The sequence below is a fragment of the Leopardus geoffroyi genome, chromosome B1 (assembly GCF_018350155.1).
Source record: "Leopardus geoffroyi isolate Oge1 chromosome B1, O.geoffroyi_Oge1_pat1.0, whole genome shotgun sequence".
Lineage (NCBI taxonomy): Eukaryota > Metazoa > Chordata > Mammalia > Carnivora > Felidae > Leopardus > Leopardus geoffroyi.
Window position 1 is genome coordinate 188,203,449 of NC_059327.1, and position 14,211 is coordinate 188,217,659.

Consider the following 14,211-nt stretch of genomic DNA (forward strand, 5'->3'; position numbering starts at 1 on the left):
GGGAGTGAGTCACTTGTGGGATTGGGGGTGGGGAAAGGGCAAGGGAATGTCATTGGAGACCTTGGAGTAAGGGGCAGGGTTTCAGCTGGTGACATTGTGTGTATGGGGGTGGGGTGTGGTGTATAGGGAGAGTGGACGGTTTTGCAAATATTTAGAAACGGCTTCAACCCAAGTAATGGCAAAATGATGAGCATTTGAGAGTGGGAGGGAATTTGAATTCGTTTTGCCCAGAGAACTGGTCAACCTGACCTTTCTTCTTAAAAGAGGATTCATGCACTTGACTCTTGGCAACACAGAAATCAGCATTTTAATTGTGTGTTTTTTTTTTTCCAGGATGTAACCATGGCCACAAGAGATTTATTGGTTTGTCTTCATCTTCCCAAACATTGCCAGCAGGCCTTGATTTGCTTAAGAGAGCAGGTGACCTACTTGATGAATGCCCACGGGGGTGGTGAGGGATACCTCCAGTACTGCTGCCTGGGGGTCCTCAAATGAAACCTCCCCATGGAAGCTTGTCCGAAATGCCTCCCAGTTTCCTTCCAATACCCCCATCCCCCAGCTCCCACAAGGTTATATTCTTCATCTAGGCCTTGTCCCCACACACCTTGGTGTGCAGAGCCAGCTTTTCCTAACAGCTAGCCAAGTCGCATGACTGGTTCTAGCTTCAACTGGGAAAGTTTCCTGTCTAGGAGTTCTAGGAGTTCCTGGCGCTCTGCCCGGTTCTGGAGAAGGGCATCTCCTTGCGCCTCCCTGCTGGTGTCCTTCGCACTCGGCCTAACTTTGTGCCCCATCTCCAGCCTAGCTGTCGGAGTTGAACCCTCCGGGAATCCACCTGCGCGTTCTTCTCTAGGCGCCGCGCGCAGCAAAAAGGGGTCCCGGAGGCGTCTCTCCTAACCCGTTATCCCCTCTAGTCTCAGGTCTGGCTGCTCCGTCACTGGAGCCACCGCGCCAGCACCCCCTCCCCTTCCCTCCCCCCCCCCCCCCCCCCAAGCTGACTGGGCAGCAGGTGGCAGGGGCGGCGCCGGAGCGCGCGAGGGGAGGGGGCGCCTCGCTTTCTGGCTCGCGGTGAACGGCGCCCGCTCCCAGGCTGCCCGCGCGCCCCCGCCGCCCAGCGCCGCGCAGCGCCCCCGGCGCCCCCCGCCGGCCTCCGCCGCACCTGCAGCCCGCTCCGCGCGCCCTGCCCGCCGCCGCCGCCGCCTCGCGCTCCCAAGCGCCGCGGAAGCCCCGGGTCGAGCGGCGAGTGCGCTCCGGTGGCAGACCCGTCGACACACGTCCCTGGGCCGCCGACTCTCGAGTCCCGCTCCTGCACCCTGCGTCCCTGAAGATGAATGTGAGGAGGGTGGAAAGCATCTCGGCTCAGCTGGAGGAGGCGAGCTCCACAGGCGGTAGGATGCATTGAGCATGCGAGCGGGCGCCCCTCTTCCCCTCCTTCCCTCGCAAGCTGAGACGGGGACCCCTTCCTGGGCTGGGGACGCTTGTTGCCTTTGCTGCATGAGAGACAGCCACGCAGGCGGGACTGGGAAGGGGGGGGGTGGGAGCGGCGGGAATGGGGGTGCCAAGGAGAGGGGGTGCACGCGAGGTCCAGGTCGGGAAGAAGAGCTGTTTGAAGTGCGTGTGAAACTCGCTGGTGGCGGGGTCCCCTGCGATCCTGTGCCTACTTTTGCCTTCTCTGAAAATTTCCGATGTTGTTTATGCATCTGCCAGATGACTGCAGACCACACACGCTTCCTTCCCCTAACACCTGGGGATAACAGAGCTGAAACAGTATTGATCCTCTCCCTCCACTTTTCCTAAATACTCCCTAGCATTTCCTCATTAAAACTCTGTATTTTTGTTCGCTGGTAACATACAGGCGGAATGTTTCTCGGGTCAGATTCTTCAGGACGAGCGTGCGCCTTGTTTTATTGCCAGCCTCAGTTTAGTGTGTTCAGAGAAAATGGTCTTCAGTGACACCTGGAAATAATTTATATACGGTACAGCCTTGGAAAGGTACCGGGCACTCTTGTGCAAGGTGTTTGCTTTCAGAGTATCGTGTGTTCTGCGAAAGCCAGGAAAGGAGTTTAGTGGGATCCATCGTGAAGTAGGGGATGAGACATGTCCCACCCCAAGCACCTTTGGTTGAATCGGTTTGTTTTTAGGTGGCTTCCATGTCTTCAGTTTTTAGAGGAGCCATAAATAGAATGAAGGTGGCTGCAGGAAGCTGAGACTAATAAAGAGCTGGCTGTTTCCCAGATGATAGAAGATGAGGGGTCGCACATAAGGCTATGGCACAGTTTGGATTTAGAGGATGAAAAACTTGGGTTTGAGGTTGCAAGGGAAGAGATCCACATTCTACCCGTTTATATCCAGGCAAATAGAATCACTTTGGACAACTTGAGTCTGTCACTCCAATTCGGACATTGAGAAATGGACATTTTGCCTCTCTTGCCTCCCCTCTGTTAGTTAAAGTCATTGTAACTGGGAGGACACTAGTCTTACTTGAGCGTGAAATTTCAAAGAGAAAAAGTCTTGGTCTTTTATAGGCTGGAAAAAAAATATGACCATTACCTTTTAAACTCCCAACTTTGACCTGTCCTGTTGTTTAGTTCCTGTTTCACTTATGGCAAGAGTTCACCGATTATGAACCAAGAATGTCTAGGATACATTTTATGAGGGATACTGATAATCGTTAAGAAATTGATTTGTTTTCCAGAGTGGCATTTTAAGTGGAAAGGGCTGAGTAAATTGTTAAGTTTATAGGGTCTCTGTCTTTGCAGAGACCTAAGAAGAGGGTAGAGAGTTAGCTGTCCTTTTAGGAACTGTACTCATGCATAACACAGTGGTGGGGACTTAAGATAGATCAGGAAGAGAAAGTCTGGGAAACTGGGTGGCTTACATTATTCGGCTCCTCAGTGATAACAGCTTTTTGACTGGACCTAATCTTTAATTGGCCGGATGGGGATTGAATGAGCGTGTCCAGTCTATTCACAGTGCCACAGGTGGCCATAATCTCTGTGTGTTAGATAAAATGGAAAAAAAAAAAAAGATGAAGTCACATCTGGGGAGTATGATGCATTAAAAAAAACTTAGTACTATCTTTAAAATCAGCATGTGTTCATTGTTCACTTGGAGAATAGGAAGATGCTGGTTTATATCTTGGTTAAGGTGAGACCAAAAGTGAAGAGTTTCCTGGCTTGAATGGATTTGACACCTGTTTCTTGAATTGTATTCACACGTTTTTAGTTAATTGTCGTAGGAGGAGAATAAAGACTGTGATACATCCTTCTGTTCTTGTTGTTACTGTTTCAAGGTTAATATTTGAGAATGATCCACTGAATGTGGAGTCTCGATTATTTCCACCAAACATATGCTGAAGCTCAGACATAGGATGCTCTTTAATAATCCTGGGATAAGAAAAGATTGTCATTTGTAAAGGTTTGGACTCTGCCTTCCATTCTTTTTAAAACAATAGATTGTGATCTCTTGTTTCCTCTCAAATAAATGAGACATTTGCATAACTTCTGAGGTGACCATGATGGTTTTCCCTTGAATGTATGCCTCTTGGACAGAGGTTCATAAAATGATTTAATCAGAATTTGGCATTTTAACTGGAGGATTAGACTGATAGGAATGTATGAAGATGAGAGGGAAATGAGGAATTAGAGAAGAGCACACACAAGGGCATGTGTGTATTTTATGACCTGACTCTAGGGCCAGAATACTATGAAAACCAGTTTTGCTGAGAGACAAAGGAGAAAACCACATGAAAGGAAATGTAGGAAGGATGGGAGCAGGGTTGAATTGGGCTGTTAAAACTTTATAGTCCTGTAGCTAAAAAAGTTTATTCCCTTCTCTCTTTCAGCAGGTAATGCATTTAATATGCTGATGACCACTTCTGAGTTCCTGTGGTTAAAACACTGTTCATGCTACAGAGGACAGAAAATGGACTGTTTGTAAATAAGTACATACAAGTAGAAAAGGTTTCTTACAAACTGTAGTGCTCACTTTTAGCCTGCCTCTCATCAGCTTCCACGTTAAATCAAAAGCCTGCCCAGAATATAGTTTTCATGAAATTGACTATTATTATTTAGCTCCCTGGCTATGAAATCAAACATAATCCTGCTACCAGTGGAGACACAGATGGAGATGATAATTCAACAGTATATTTGAAAGAGAATCAGAGATAAGGTCAGAGTTAAAAAAAAAAAAAACCTGTAAGATTTTTCATCGGTGTCCTCAATTTGTGCCATCTAACTTAGGGATGGCATATGTTGTGTGAAGGCGTCTACAGCTAAAAGTGGGGAGGGATGTGCATGTACGTTTCAATTGTTGTTGGAAGAGGTCATCCAGAGGACGTGACTGTGACTACTTGTTTGATCCACCAGCTGGACCTGGGCAGTTGAAGGCTCCTTACTCCCTCCCTGCCCTTAGAGTGTGTGTTCTGCCTGCCTTTCCTGTAGCAGGAGCTGTTTTCAAGGACATAGCCTTGAGTGAGAAAGGTGTTGTTGAGGCCATCTGGATGGTGTACATGAATGAGTCCTGGCAGGGCTTCTCTATCAACTTTTAAGTTTCTAGCGGACAGGGGTGGAGATCTACTTGTCTTGCAGCCCTCAAGGCAAACCTCATATGTAAATTCCCTTGTTTATTGCATCTGCTACCTTCCAATCTGGAGTCGTCTGCCTCTTTCTTCCCTGTCCTCCATGTATGGGGACCAGTTTCAGATTTCACCCAGGAAGGTCCTGAGTTTGCAAACCAATACTGGAGTGAAAAATCCCTGTGATTTTGTATTGCTGTTTAATGGTTGTATGATGGCTTCGGCTTAAGTTGTGTGTTATTAAGCATAAGGCAAATCCAGATTAGTGTTTCCACACAGTTACTAGTGAAAAGTCTGTGGATTCTGAGTAGCCCAAGAAAAGCTCTTCATTACATAGGCATTATCCTGTTTTCTTCATGTCGTTAAATCTCAGAAGGTACTAAGCAAATGACATGATGGAGTGTTAAAATTCAACACCCTCACCCCCTCCCTTTACTGCGCTTTTTTTTCTGACCAATGCCTATGCAAAGTTTCATAAAATAAGGCTATGGGTGGTTTGGAAATTAATGAGCCATTTAATATAAAATGTGTGTGCACGATTTCTGCAGAATTGTAGACTACATAGTGGTTGAATCTTTTTTTGAAGATATATTTCTGGGCTTAAAGTATATGGTCCTTCTTACTCTTTTTTTTGGTCCTTTTATTTGTTTTCCTTTTCCTCACTGGTTTTCTAGAACATGTGGATAATATTGCTTTTCAATATTTCATAGCAGAGTGTGCTTGTTTACTTAATAGCCTCCCTTCTTATTCCAAGCAGACTAAAGTGTGTGTGGGGGGTGGGGGTGGGGAGGGAGAGACAGAGAGAGAGAGAAGGGAGGGAAGGAATAAGGATGGGAGAATGTGTACATTTTGTTCAGTGGGTCCTTACCATCCTTAAAAGTGTTTTAAGGTTATATAAGTACACCTGTCACTACAAATTTATTCACCTTTGGGCGTTGAATCACTTCTGTATTTAAAAAAAAAAAAAAGACAACTGTTCATTTGGTTAAAGGTCCTGATGGTCTTAATTTACATCACTTCGAACTCACAGTGATGCTTCATGCTATTTATCAACACTCCTTAAAAAACCATGAACTTCGTGAGAGCAGAGCTGTTGTGTTCTGCCCACTGTGTATCCCCAGAATCTAGCACAAAGCCTGACGTGTTAGATTTGCTCAACAACAGATATTTGTTGAATGAAGTCTCCCTTGGATTTGGTGACTGTGTTATTCTGGTTCCTCCTACTCCTCTCAGATCTCTTTTTCTGACCCCTTTTCTTTCTTTGTACATTTTATGCAACTTTTCACACACTTCTGTCTCAGCTATCTTTTCTGTCTACATTCTCTGCTGAAACAAACTGTGGTTTTGGTGCATCTCTGATACCGAAGTCTCCTTAATCTGTGGTTCTGGCCTGATCCCTTTCCAGTTCATTTCCACGCTCTGCTGGTCAGAGCTATTAGCAAATTTCACCAGCACCTCAAAGTCAGTATGTTAGAAAAGACCTATTGTCTCTTCAAAGAACAGTTGATTTTCAAAATTTTGTTAACGGTAGCATCATTTTTTTTTAATTTTTTTTTTCAACGTTTATTTATTTTTGGAACAGAGAGAGACAGAGCATGAACGGGGGAGGGGCAGAGAGAGAGGGAGACCCAGAATCGGAAACAGGCTCCAGGCTCTGAGCCATCAGCCCAGAGCCCGACGCGGGGCTCGAACTCACGGACGGCGAGATCGTGACCTGGCTGAAGTCGGACGCCTAACCGACTGCGCCACCCAGGCGCCCCGACGGTAGCATCATTTTTTGAAGCCTACAGTTTATAAAAAAAACCAAAGCATTGAATTGTCTATGGTACTTAATCATTTCCTCCCCCTCCTTTCCATGTGGAATCAGTCACCAAGCCCTACTGATGCTTTTCTAGCTTTATGTCTAGCTCCGTCTCCAGTTCCCATCACACACACAAGGTTATGTGCTTATCATTTCCCAGAGTATCATGGTTGCCGCCTATTTGTACTAAGTGCCTCCCCACTCGAAACCAACCACATTCACTAAAAACTGACTTGAGTCAGATCATTCACCCGTGCAAAATCTTTTAATGTCTTCCCATGACTTATAGAACTAAAAATACTTTTTCTAGCTTAGTAGTCCCGGCTCCCCCAGTATGTTGACAGTCTTCCATCCCAACACTGTCTTCCATGACTCTACCTTGACCTGCTAAACTGGACTAATCACTAGTCCCCACACATATCTCAAGTTGTGCCTACTGTTTAGAATGAACTTTCTGCCTGAACATTGCCCACTGAACATTGTTATATGTTTAACACTAAACGCATCCTTCAAGACACATTGCAAATGCACTGTCTTCCTTGTGCAGCCTTACTGAATTTCTCCCTGCCTCTTCCTCAAAGAATTCTGCTTTGAATTTTCCTACATCATTTTTCCTTTATTTTGACCTATATCTGAATGACAAGACAGGATAAACTATGCATATATGTCTCATTTGCAGCTATTATATGGTAAGCCCTTGATGGCGAATATCATACAAGAACTACCCATTTTTGTGCACCTAGTAAGTACTGGCACAGCGATTCACAAAAGTTGCTTAAGGCACAGTTACTGGATTTTAAACTGTGTTCCCCGGTGATAGATCCAGTAAAGACCCCGAATTATCGATTGCTTGTTAAGCTGTCTACTGGAAAGTGACATTCTTTTTGGGTTGTCTGTCTTTTCCATTCATTGGGCCAGGTCTCTACAGATAGTTATAGGGCACCAAAATAGTACCTGTCTGCACTGTGCATGCTCTTGCATCCATGATGCATTGCTATGAGAGTTTGTGTTTCCAAAGAAGGGCTTAATAAATACTCAGTGTTTTCTGTGTATTTAGAGCAATAGTCAGTGTTGTCTTTGGATGTTGTTGCCGTGACTCTCTTTTACCCTTTATACCTTCCAGGCCTACCACCTCTAGGATCAGTAGTCCGAGGGGCCCCCAGTGAGTAGTTATCACTTCTTTGGTTCCCCTACAAGTAAGAGTTAAGATCGTGAATTAAGTATTCCCTTTGAATCGTGATTGTAACGGTCTATGGTCTGAGTTCATGCTCCAGAGAGCGGCCCTTCCTAAAGCTTCCAGGCCCCAGAGCCTGAATGGCTATACCACCACATCTACCAGCATTATTATCCTCTTGGCTATCATCCTCATCAGGTGGTGAATCTTTTCATTATAGCAGTGACTGTGCTATAAAAATAAAAAAACAAAAACAGAAATATCATTCAATGTCTACATGTCCGTTTCGTCAGGTGCATTTTCTTTCATATCAGATTTCACAGAGAGAATCAGGCTGCGCTGGAAGTGGATCCCATGGCAGGGCTGAAAAGAGACGGGGTTCAGCTCTTTTCCTCTCCCCTCTGTGGATGTCTCCCTCTCTTTGTTCAGTCAGTGCACTGTGGGCAGCTCTAGATGTGTGTATATGCACATGGCATTAGGAATTCTGAAAAAAGAGGCACACACTGTTTAATCACAGAAGTTCTCCACATGCTCTGCCAATCGAAGGAATAATTTGAACAGAGATACAAGTACAGAATTTGCCGTATTGAGCAATTGGCCTTCATGCTCATGTTATGGGCTGATTTTTTCCTTCTGAACAAACACAGCCAGTGTGGCTGAATGGCTCTCCCATTGGGAATGCCCTTTTGGATATATTTAAATACCCTTTGGATATATTATTGACCTTTTAGAAACTTCTCTTCCCCAATTACTTATTTAGGTAAAAACAAGTAGTCAACCCATTTTGCAACAACAGTCTGTAACTTTTTGGTTTCCTGAAATTTGGATTGGCTTAGGGAAAGGTCCCTTCATGTACTCAGGCAGAATCTTCTCATGAATAGTGAATGAAAAGTCTTTAGGGAATTAGAACTGGCATTTTTTATAGGTCTTTAAAAAGGTTTTGGAGGAAAAATAGACTTTCATCTTTAGACATCAACAGTTAATATTTTGAAGGATCTTTTGAGCAGAGCAGTATATTTAAAAATGACATTATCTGCAGCCCAAATGGGAATCAGAATCAGTTTTGACTGATATAGTAATACCACAATATTTATGACTATGCACCCTCTCTCACATCTTCATCATGATATTGTCTGTGCATTGTATTACAGATGCTGAGGTGTCCCCAGGAATGTCCCCCCAATATGCTTATTATTTTTTAATAAGAGAACATAGGACTTCCAAACGCCTTCATGAGTTTCATAATAAAATTGGGTGAAAAGAACACATGTAACTATTAAACTGATCGACTTCCCAGAATGGGTATTCTGCCAGGGGCTTTATTTTCAGTTGTAACTTTTTGTACTTTGTTCCATTAGACCACCATAAGAAACTACTTACAAAAAAATGGTCTTGTCAGACCATTTATCCATGTTTTGTATATGGTACATGCTCCAAGAGAAGTGTTTCATGAAAAAAGTATCTTCTTTTGTGTTCATACTTAAGGTGGAAGTAAACTCTTGTACCCCAGCATCTCATCCCAGTGGAAGAGGGTTCTCAGGACTTGTTGCTTTTGCAGAGAATTTGACACAAAACAAAATAATATAGAACTAACAGACATTTCAGAAATAACCCTGCAAAGCCAGTCCCAAGAACAAATTTAACTTGGAGGGTGGCTTAATTGAGAAAAATTTTAATTTAATTTGGAAAGGTAAGAGCATGTAAAATAGCCATTGAGTATAATGTCACTGTTCCTCTTTCTCCATTTATGAAATGCTGGTAATCATTTCCACTCCTAGACTACAGGAATGGATTCTGTAATGATGACATGAGTTTAATTCAGCAAATATTTACAAAGAAACTTCTTGGTGCAGGGATTAATGAGATGTGGAGTTGGCCTTCAAAAAGGTTACTGTTTATTCAAGAGATATTTACGGAGTAGGTACCAGGTGTGTATAGCTGAGTAAGGGAGAAAAGAAATGACTAAACATGTGTATTTTAAAATGTTCAATGCTATAACAGAAGTAAGGATGAAGTGAGATGGGTGTTGAAAAGCAAGATTCCATCCAGTTGGCATAGATGCCATTCCTTTCATGTGGATACAGTGAAGGCAAACAGTGATTTTGAACTTGACCTTTCTTTCTCTGAGGTCTTACAGAATAAAGCTATTAAAAGAATGGGGCTCAAAATTCTGTATTCATTCTGTTTCCCGGCTTCTTCCTGTCTTCTGCTTTCCATCTGTAATATGGGTTTATTTGTCAACCACTTAAAGACATGACACCTAAGCCATTTTAAAGGTTTTTAAAAGGTGTGATGTTGGGAGTCTATGAAGAAGTGTACTTTTTGTTACAATACAAATATGATTTTGAAGCTTGGTGAGTACAAAATGAGTAATAACTTCTGTTTAAAGATGGTCATAAAGGAATTGAAAATTTCCAGCTCTCTGATTGCCAGTTTAAATAATGTCCTGGTAACGGCAGAGGCATTTCAAATTAGTGTCAAATTTTTAAAATCAAGGAGACTGTCACTCTAATTTTTAAATGTAATTCTGTAACATCAATCATTTATCATAAGCATATTGTGCCTGACCTAATATTGTGAGTACTTGGGAAAGTCTGATCTGCTAGACCTTTCTTCCATTTTGTCCAGCGATTCTTTAATCACTCTTTCCATACTCTATTTCCCCAAACTCCCTTTAATTGGAAACCACATCTCTCCCCACTGAGATGCACAGTATTATTGCAATCTGTTCCCCGTTCCCTCTCCTCTCAAGGTCCAGTTTCATCATTGTTTCCTGCCGAAGCTGTGATCAGAGGGTTAGTGCAGGCTCTGAAACACAGGTGCCTTACATTAATTTGAAGGCGGTGAGGAGGGAACCTTGGGGAACAAGTATGAAATCCTGAGCATTCAGAACCAGGTATTGAGAAACACGGCAAAAGAAAGATGGTCCCTGCAGAATACAGCAGTACACAGGGGCACAGAGTGAGTGAATACTTAAACTCCGTTTTTGATGGAGGTATTGTTAGATACTTTTAAGAAGACAAAAAGTCTAAACTGCAAAGCTGACAAATACTACTGGCCCTTCTGATGTGATTTAAGTACCAGATTTGCAGCTGAACCCTATAAAACCTTCCTGGTTAAAGTTGTGGATGTAGATGCCAAATGAAAATTAGTCATTAAAATAACTTTCAAAATTGTTCAGCTCGCAGGATACGTACCAACAGTGCAGAAACTACAAACACTAACTGGGGAAGATTGAACGACATACAGATGTAATTTGTCAGAAACATTGCGATTTAAAACACGGTTACATTTATTTTTGGATCCCTGAGCATGAGTTTGTGGCTTTTCATAAATATATTAGAATTGAATTTCAGATCTCAAGCGGTGACAGTTATAACTTCAGTCTTAATGCAATTTGTTTTGATAGTTTTATAAATAGTTTTGAGGATGTTATTCAACAATCATCCATCTAAAACATGTTTAACAGTTACCTACTGTAGGAGAGACACTGCTGGTAAATATTTCAGAATATAAGAAGGCATATTAGCTGTTGAAGGTACAGGAATTAAGCGTTTAAATCCTATCTTCTGTCTCTGCCCTAGAATTCTACTTGAGCTGAACGGTGTAATGATTGGGTAGAGCACATTAGGTTACCTCATTGTCAAAGGCACTTGCTAAATACCTTCACAGGACCCCAGTGTATGTCCTTGATGGAGGATATTGGCATGTCCTTGTCTATTATGAAACAATAAGCTGAAGGAGCGCAGAGTAGACCTTCCATGATCACAGGATTTGTTATTAAGTGATATTGGTTTCAGAGTCACTTGAAATACAGAACAAGCATTACACAGAAAAACAGCATTAACCCATAGACTGGGTAATATCACTACTCTCTGTATCAGTAGGGGATTCTCCAAATGTGAGGCAATTTATTCTTTTGTAAAACATATACCGGGCATCTATTATTTGTCAAGCATTGTTCTGAGTACTAGAAACATATATTAACATCTATTATTTGTCCAGTATTGTTCAAAGTGCTAGAATACAGAGATTAAAACATCCCATGGGGAATGCTGAGTCCAAGAGCCTGACATGTAGGATGTTAATTAGCATGTGGCAAGTCCTGTGATAGCATCCAGTATTGAGTGCTTTGGAAACACAGATATGAGTCACTCATGCCGGCTGGGAAGGATCAAAGAATGCTCCCTAGCCTGGATGGGGCAGAAGAATGAGAATGAGTTTTCCAGGGAAAGGCAGCAAGTGGAGTGATGGATGCTTTGGGTGGGGAGAGCTCTCATTCTAAGGCTGGTCCTAAGAGAACATGTGCTACAGTCAGGGAACAGAGAGAAGTTCTGTGGGTTTCAGTTAAGCTGGGGAGAAGAAGGGAACAGTGAAATGGAAGCTGGAGAAGGAGGCAGGGTCAGGACATGAAGGCAGTGGGGACTACTGATAAATTCCAGTCAAGAGCACAGGGTGATCTCAGTCGCACGTTGGGAAGATAACTGCAGTGGTTGACAAATGGCCACAACTGGGTGAAAGGGCAGTCAAGCATACTGGCTAAGGTGGGATAGCAGCTGAAGCGTCTTGGACATAGTAAAGCAGCAGTGTGATCCGGTGAGGGCTGGAAGGTACCCGTGAGTAAAATAGAGGACAAGACCAGCAGGAGCTGATGACAGGCGGGAATTGGGATTGGAGGAGAAAGAGGAGCTCGGGAGAGCTAGATTTCTGGGTTGGGTAGCTGGTGGGTGGCATATATTTACCAAGATGAGAGATACAGGGGAGGTTTTGTTTGAAAGGAAGTGAAATCAGTTTGGGGACTATGAAATTTAAGGCCGCCTTTAAGGATGACTTCCTCCTTCAAAATGGAGATGTCCAGTAGTTACTGGGCTATCTGGTTCTGGAACATGAGAGTGAGATGGGATTATGCAGACAGTGGGAGCCAGTTGAATTTAGTGAGGAGCGACAGAATGAAGCACATTAATTTTGCATAGCTGTGTAGGATGCATCATCGACAAGGACGTCATTAGGAGGCTGTTGCATTAGTCCAGGAAAGAGAAAACATTTGCACAAACTTGAAGTGGGCATGTGGAAGAGTTGCACAAACTTAAGGAAATGGGAAGGAGATAGATGGGGATGGGTACCTCGTGGTGCCATGATGAGAAGCAAGGAACACAGGAGGAAAACAGGTTTTGGAGGGAAGATAACATGTTGACTTTTAGAAATATTGATATCAACTGGGAAAGAATCCAGGCCAACTGTCCCAAAGGCAGTTGGAAATGTGGCGTTCAAGTTTAATTGATTTCAGAGAAGCATGCATTTATTGAGCATCTAGTGCTATGATGGGTATTTGGAATAGAGAGATGAATGAGGCATGGCCCTACTTCCAAGAAGCTGGCCAGAAAACTAAGCTTGGGACTCATGTGCGGGAGTCCATTGCAGAGAGCAAAGGTAATTGAAGATGTGACCCTGGATAGGAGGCAGAGTCTAGGATTAGTACCATGAAGAATATGGGTGAGAGATGGATGTAAAACCCGGGAACTGTGTCCCAGCTGGAGAAGAAATGGGAGAGGAGAATGTCATGGAGGTCAGTGGCTGGCACATAGATGGTCCATGCTTGCCAACAAATGGGGAATACAAGAATTTCAAAAAGCCACAGCTAGTTTACAGAGTGAACTGTTACAGAACATAAATGGTGGATGAAGAATGGGGTCTCAGAATTAGATTCTGGAGTCAGAAGTAGGATTCAGATGCTGTGTCTGTTCCCGTGTGACCTTAGGAAGCCACACGGCCTCTCTGTAACTTAGTTTCTTTATATGTACCTGGAATATTCTTGCCCCATTTACTCCACTGGCTTTCATCTTCACTTATTCAGATCTCCATTAAAATATTACTTCTCTGATGACTTCATCTAATGTAACAGCTCACCTGTATCTCCTTAGCCCTTACCTTCTTTTACTTTCATTCATAGCTTTTATATAATCCTTCAAAGAAAAAAATGTATGGACTAGGCTCCTGTACTAGAATATTGCTTATATATTATAATATTTGCATATGTATCTATATCTTGTATATATTTAGTTTTTACTATTTCCTTATTAAAATTCACTGAAATGTGTGCTGAGTGGTAAATCAATGAAGAGAATCCAATTTGACAGATTGTACTAGGGATGAACTGAACAAATGTGTATAAAGGGCTCAGTGCAGTGCCTGAAAAATAGTTAGCGCCTGATCAATATGGGCTCATTTAATTATTTTGGCTTGAGAAAAAGTTCTTTTAATCTTGAGGATGGGAAGTCAGGAGGGTGGTGAGACCAGGAACACATGGGAAGTTCTGGAAGGAGTGGGTTTTGAAAATGGAGCACTTGCTCTCTGGAAGGGGTAATCTTGTCCTCTGGTGCAGGAGGCAGGGGAGGCCACACTGGTGTGATCTGCTGGGGAACACCGTACAGAGGGGCTGTGCTGTGAGCTGGGCATTGGATGACCAGTGAGGCTTAGGTTGCCAGGGAACATTTGGTAGGTGGCAGGAAGGGATTTGTGGGGACAGCAGTTTGACTGGAGTAGATGGTTGTCTGAGAAGTGCCGAGGCTGAGAAATGAGATTAGGGAGAGTCTCAGAAATGTGAATTTGATTCAGCAGGCAAGAATTCAAGATTTCACCAAAAGATGGCACAGTGAAAGCGAC

The 14,211-nt window shown here is 43.2% G+C and overlaps 1 protein-coding gene across 2 annotated transcripts in view; it reads left to right on the forward strand.

Moving 5' to 3' along the window:
- The first annotated feature begins 1,157 nt into the window (after positions 1-1,157).
- Positions 1,158-14,211, forward strand: part of KCNIP4 (potassium voltage-gated channel interacting protein 4) — a 1,166,197-nt gene continuing 1,153,143 nt past the window's right edge. For both annotated transcript variants that reach the window (XM_045474391.1, XM_045474395.1), the window contains exon 1: positions 1,158-1,385. In XM_045474391.1, the coding sequence (XP_045330347.1) occupies positions 1,325-1,385 (61 nt within the window). In that variant the 5' untranslated portion in view covers positions 1,158-1,324. The remainder of the gene's footprint in view (positions 1,386-14,211) is intronic.